Here is a 6,574-nt window from a genome sequence, read left to right as displayed (position 1 = left end):
TCAGAAATCCGCCTGCCTCTGCCTCCCAAGTGCTGGGATTAAAGGCATGTGCCACCACTGCCCGGCAGAGACTCTCATTCTTTATCTAAGTGATTGAACAGAGCCCATTCAGTCATGCAACAGGCAAGCTCTCCAATGAACACACCAATGCTCAACACAGCCGTGAAGTCGGCACTCTTTCCCTCTTCCCTCCAGAGACCCACACCTCACGAACCCTAAGATAAAACCTGGAAAGCAACAGATGGTGGGCATCTGTGAGCAAACAGCAGGAGATGGACTGATGTCAACTGACTACTGTGAACAAGATACTGTAAATGCGAGGCAGACATTTTAACAAGGATGCCTAAAAAGATATGTTCACGTTTTTTTATATTAGGAAATAAAGACATAGACATAATACACCAAAGATGGCTTAAGTTTCAAACCAAACTTTAAAACCTGTTCTGGTGAATTCTAAACCAGATTCTGATTCTCCCATCCCTGCCCTGTCCCTCAGCAAACCAGCACACACATTCTCTGCCATTGTAGATCTGGAGTCTCCATAAGTCACTCTGTATGTGAGAGAATAGATGCACTCTCAGAACCAGATTCCTAAGGAAAGGCACCCTGATGCCTAACCCTTGGTAAGTTCCCAATCTTGTGCACAAGTTTATCATTTCAGGATCTCTCTCAGTGGCGGCAGAAACTCAGCCCAATTCACCTTGCCTGGTAAGTCACATTCTGAGGCTGTCTGTCCCAGGTGGGGACCTATAGAGTCACAGTGGGGGAAAGGACTGACAAATAATACTCCTCTTACTCTTGTACTGCTAACACCTAGGGCACTCTCATGCATGCTAACTCTTGCATACAGGACACACACACATCTCACATAGGGAAGGGCCAATGCTGCCACCACTCTTAAGGTGTTAGAATGAGAAGAAAGACAGAGAGAGAGGACCAACTAGCTTGCATAGGAGGCCCTCACAGGAGCAGAAACAAAGCTCCAAAGAGCCCAGGACACACTACACAGACAAGGAACTGAGTATGTCCATAGCTCATAGCACGCTCAGGCCTCCAGACATTTCTGCAGGGGCCAGTAAAGGCCCCAGCAGCTGCTTCACTAAGAAATCCAGAATCTCAACTCTGCAAACTGACAAGGACAGAGGTTTTTGTGCGTCCCTAGAAATGGACTCTGCTTTCTTGATGAGCAGGTTGCCCAGAGTAACTCTCTCCTAGTGATCAAGGTTCCTACAATTAGATGAGCTCTACTTGAAAGTACCCAGAAAGGGAAACTTAACATATCTTGACATATCTTTCTGTACATGAAGCATAAAGTGTTTCATACCACTGAACTATGACTTTCATACCTGGTTACAATGGTAAAGACTATGTGTGGTCTATTTTAACACAATACAAGTGGAGAGAGGATGCTTGTTGAACCTGCAGGTCCCAGCTCTGCTCCTCTTCCCCTCCCACCCTGACCCTGTCTGTCTTCTCCAGCTGAACGGCAGTGTGGGCTTGAACATCTTCAGCGCCATCTGTTCTGCAGTGGGCATCATGCTCTTCATCACAGACATCAGTGTCGCAGCAGGATATGCCTACCCTAGCTACTACCCTTACCAGGAGAACTTGGGTGCGGTGAGTGTCCTTAAACAAAGGTCTCTGTCTTTATTTAGCTATGTTCAGACCATGCCAGAAAGGGCCTAGCAACCAAACCTTCCCACTGAACACTGGAAGGAAAGGAAGTGCTCTCGGGGCCTGGACAGGGTTTAAAGTCCTCAGCTGCATCCTTTCCTTAGCTTTTACTGCCTTTGTAAGATTGTTAGGTGCCTTGTAGCACTGAGAAAGTCAAACATGATGATGCAGAAATACCAGATGCTAATTTATTAGCAGCCATCCACCATCTCCGCTTCCCTGCCAACTATGTAGACCAAGGTTCAAAAGCCATTTTTTTCCCTCCTTTAAAAACTCTCTTGTTTACATTTTTAGGTTACTATACAGTTTCATCATGACACATACCTGTCATCCTCTGTCCTCAGTTGTTCCCTTTCCACCTCCCGTCCACCCTTCACCTCCAGTTGCTTCCCTTTCTTCCCCCCAAATTAGTCCCAGCTTCAACTTGCTTTCTATTTATTTTTTACTTTTAATGATTTATTTATTATATTCTGTGTATACAAACGTTTTGTGTACATGTACATCTGTGTATGCCTCATGTATGCCTGGTTCCCATGGAGGTCAGAAGAGACCTTTGGATGCCCTCGAACTGGAGTTATGCATAGTTATGAGCCACTATGTAGGTGCTGGGAACTGAACCCAGGCCTCAGCAAAAGCAGCCAGTGATATCAACCACAGAAATAGCTCTGCATCCCCCACCCTCCTTTCTCAAGATTCCCCTTCTAGCATTGCGACCTACAAAACATACACACACACAGACACACACACACAGATACACACACACACACTAAAAGCTAGGTTGCACATATGAGAGGAAACATGCACCATTCATCTTCCTGAACCTGCATATTGCTCTTAACATAATAGCTTCCAGTTGCATCCATCTTCTTACAAATGTCAGGACGTACAGAAGATCAGGCTATGCACAGCCCCTCACAGGGGGAGGCTAAGATTGCCAGACCCTAACAAACTTTTTCTGCAGAGCCAGATGGGCTTTTAGGCTTCTCCGGATATACAATTCCTGTCACACATAGCGGGTCTTTAGCATCCACATAAAACAGTAACTGAGTGAGCATGGCTAGAGAATGGCAGGATCAGCTCCAACAGCTGTCACCTGCTCACCTGTACTACAGCCCAACCAGCACCATGTAACAGAAATAGAAGATGGGGTGCATATAGGATTTCAAATTCTCCTCTTGCCACATTGAAAAATGCGACTAATTTTTTATTTTATTTTTTAATTAGCATACACTATTAAAAGAAGAAGTGATGACTGAGGAAGGGAGAGAGGTCTGGTTCTGTAGAGACAGGCTCTGCAGCAGGTTCTTAGTTCACTCCAGCCACTCTAGTGGAGATCAGCTCCAGGTCCCAGGGGATGAGGGCATCTAGGAAGAGTGGCTACTGCACAGACAGACGGACAGACAGCATGGTCAAGGCTTTGGGGATAGTTCAGGCTCGTATAGTAGAATAGACAGCAGGTCTTATAGGTTTTGGAGAAAGGGAGGAGGCTGTAGCCCACCACATAGGCCTGTGACAAAAGGAGGGGAAAGGGTTGTACATTGCCAGCAAGAGAGGAAAGATTCTTGCTAATGTGGGACTTAGAAGATGTGAAAGAGATGAGGGGCAGAGCCACAGTTAGTTCAGGTGCAGTAAGGGTCGGGAATATCTTCATTCTGAGCAGTGATTCTTTGACGTCTTTGGGTTTTACACTAACAACACATGTCAGCTTGGGTTCTCAGCACTAATCTGGTACTCATTAGCTACAGTGATACTGAGATAAACTAGGCAGCTTTGGGCGTGTTCTCTCAACCTGCCTATGGACCACAGCCTCGCCTAACAGACCCCCTCCTTCGCCTGCCCCCAACCCCTGTCAGCCTGACTTCCTCAAAGCTCTCTTCATCATGGCAGTCAGCCTGATCCCTTTGATCTGCAAGGTCATGTGTATTCTCTACACAACCCATTTTACTAAGAAATTACCCCTGAAGCAACCATTTCCTTAACCTATGAACCTCCTTCCCATAAAGCGTATCACAGTGGATCATAAAATAAATGTTTTTCCACCCATACTTCAGCCTCACAACCTGGGAGACATTTGCCCCATAAAGTTCAGGGAGGGAGACTTTGCCAAGTCCACACAGATGGTCTTGCAGAGTCTTATCAAACTCCTGGCCCAGCACTGATGCCATGAAGGTTTCTTCTGATTCCAGAGTACAGGCATTGCTATTTCTAGTGTGCTGCTCGTCTTCTGCCTCTTGGAGCTCAGCATTGCAAGTGTGTCTTCCCACTTTGGCTGCCAGGTGGCCTGCTGTCGCTACAACAATGTGAGTCCTGGGGCTCTTTGTGGGTAGAAATACACCCCAAGTTGATGGAAAACTAACAGGGTCTCTGTGAATTCCATTCCAGCTAAAGAGGAGGAAGTGGGAAAATACCTATGGGTTTCAGCATCTGTCTTTAATGAGTCTTTATTACTGGAGTATCTTAGTCTACTTTCTGTTGTCATCACTAGGCTGGGCAATTTATAAAATAAAAAGGTTTATTTGCCTCTCAGCTCCAGTGGCTGGAATATCTAAACACTATTACCCTGGGGAACTTCTAAGCAGTGGCATTCTCTGCCTGAGTTATAATATAAAAGAGAAGGAAAAGAAGAGTGCCCTGGTTTAGAAAGGTTCGAGCATGTGAGGTGGCCTTGCTTTGTTACAGCATCCTCCTGTGAAAACTAGCCCTCTCCCTGAGTCAAACATAAATCCATTCATAAAAGTGGTACCCAGAGCCTTATGGACATCCAGCAGACCTCACCTCCTACAGCTTCCATCACCTCAGCAGCACCATGCTGGAGTGGAAGCTTCCAGCCTCCAACCTCTAAAGGACTACTCAATCCTTATTGTAGTGTGTACCTGCTGTGTGCTTTTGTTTTTCAGCCAGGTGTGGTCATTCCAAATGTCTATGCAACAAACCCAGTGGTCATCCCAGAACCACCGAACCCAATACCAAGTTATTCCGATGTAGTTCAAGACTCCAGATAAATGAAGCTGAAGATTCTAGAGACCAAATAACATCCTCTCCTACCTAGACTCCTGTAAACCAGGTTCCTCCTTTCTTGACGAACTTGGGGAAAATGTCTTTCTTGTGGCCTTAATTGTGGATTCTTGCTTCAACTCACCCTGGAAAACCTCTATTAAAACAAGATGGGAGATTGAAATGGATTTAAATAAAGATGCCCTACCAGGACACATGCATCTGTATGATAGTAGGCATCCCAACACCAGCATTGATGTACACACATTCATGTAATTCTTGCCTTCAGGAGTTTTTAGGATGGATAAATACCTATTTCATCATCCAAATTTCCCACTGTCAGTCATTTAATAAATATGTATTGAGCATCAGAAATGCTCAAGGCTCTGTTTGTGGCACATATGAACTTGACATAGTTCTTGACCTCACGGATAAAGCAAACTGCTGGCTTCAGGAGGAGGAGAAGGAGGAGGGGAAAACCTTTGTTTTTGGTAATCCAGGACAAAAATCAGAGGAAGAAAACACAGAAGAAACACAAATATGGGTATGATTGACTCTGTCAGTAATGTAACAAGAAGTGATAAAGGCAACGCATGAGGCTAACTGAGGTGGCAGCCTTTGAATAGGGCAGTGGGGGCTTCTGGCTATAGTGTGGAAGCATAGAATCTGGGAAACCCTAGAGAGGGTCAACCCCTAAAATTGCTAGTATCTTTGTTCAACAGCACCATTGAATTTGGTAAGCTGAGTTTTAACACATGACTTTTAGGAGTATATAAATACTGAGCCTATAAGATAGACTATGTAAAGTCTGTTGACATGATTTCAGATGCCATGTATAAGAAAGCAACGTGTAAGTTGGAGGTTCAGTTTTCAGCAAGGAGGAATGGAGCAGCAATACTGAGAGATCAGTTGTTAAAATTTCTAGTGGAGCTATTTTCCCAATGGCACCCCTCCCCATCTCCATACCATCTGGCCTACAACTCCAGCAGAAGCCTACTGCTCTACTGGGGACCATGCTGGTACTTGGAATCCCAAGTAGGACTCCACCCATAGCCCAACAACACTCCTTAGAGCCCACCCAGTTTTTGTAATAATATTCCCTCCCCTAATCTCCATACCCCAGTCCATAACTCCAGAAGAAGTCCACTGCTCTATGGGATACAATGCCAGTACCCAGAACCCCATAATCCATGTGGATACCTGGAACCCAGAGGCCACAGTGCTATCCAGAACCCCAGAGGCCACACTAGTACCAGAATCCCAGAAACCCTCTGCTCTTCTAGAGACCATACCAGTACCTAGAACACAATAGACCACACTACTTCTCAAAACCCCCGAACCCCAGTGCAATGCTGGCTCCCAAAATCCCGGAGATCATGCAGGCCATTAAAACCCCAGTGAAGACACCCTACTTGAACTGAAAACTTGCCAGTCACCAGAAGCACAGGTGTCTCAGACAAGAAGACTGTAAGGGGAACAGAAACCAAGAGAAAAACTTCCATCTAACGAAAATAAACTCAGAAATTGGCACCTACACCTATAATTACCCCAACACAGATGCCTAGAGGACAGCATAAGAACATAATCTGGTATTCCAACAGCCAAGGCAATACATGGGACCACCAGAGCCCAACTCTCCTACTACAACAAGCCCTGGATATTCCAACACAGGTGAAGCACAAAAAAAATAACCTTAAAACCAATTTTATAGAGATGATAGAAGTCTTTAAAGAGGAAATGAATAAATCTCTTAAAGAAATCTGGGAAAACATTAAGACACAATAAGAGGAAAGGAATAAAACCTTTAAAATAAAGCCAAGAGAGTCGAGAAAAACAAACAGGTGAAGGAAATGAATAAAACTGTTCAAGATCTGAAAATGGAAATAAAGGCAATACAGAAAACACA

The 6,574-nt window shown here is 44.9% G+C and overlaps 1 protein-coding gene across 2 annotated transcripts in view; it reads left to right on the top strand.

Annotated features, from left to right (window-relative positions):
* The window catches only part of Ms4a8 (membrane spanning 4-domains A8), a 13,766-nt gene extending 8,891 nt beyond the window's left edge, over positions 1–4,875 (top strand). Inside the window, exons 4-7 of one of the 2 annotated variants that reach the window (XM_031389743.1) lie at positions 649–708; positions 1,480–1,617; positions 3,861–3,974; positions 4,572–4,875. In XM_031389743.1, the coding sequence (XP_031245603.1) occupies positions 649–708; positions 1,480–1,617; positions 3,861–3,974; positions 4,572–4,676 (417 nt within the window). In that variant the 3' untranslated portion in view covers positions 4,677–4,875. Of the gene's footprint in view, positions 1–648; positions 709–1,479; positions 1,618–3,860; positions 3,979–4,571 lie in introns of both variants that reach the window. The other variant, XM_031389742.1, reaches the window with a different exon arrangement.
* Positions 4,876–6,574: the final 1,699 nt, after the last annotated feature.

The sequence above is a fragment of the Mastomys coucha genome, unplaced genomic scaffold, assembly GCF_008632895.1.
Source record: "Mastomys coucha isolate ucsf_1 unplaced genomic scaffold, UCSF_Mcou_1 pScaffold21, whole genome shotgun sequence".
NCBI classification, from domain to species: Eukaryota; Metazoa; Chordata; class Mammalia; order Rodentia; family Muridae; genus Mastomys; species Mastomys coucha.
The sequence above is the reverse complement of the archived record's forward strand: the minus strand, read 5'-3'. Positions and strand labels throughout refer to the sequence as shown.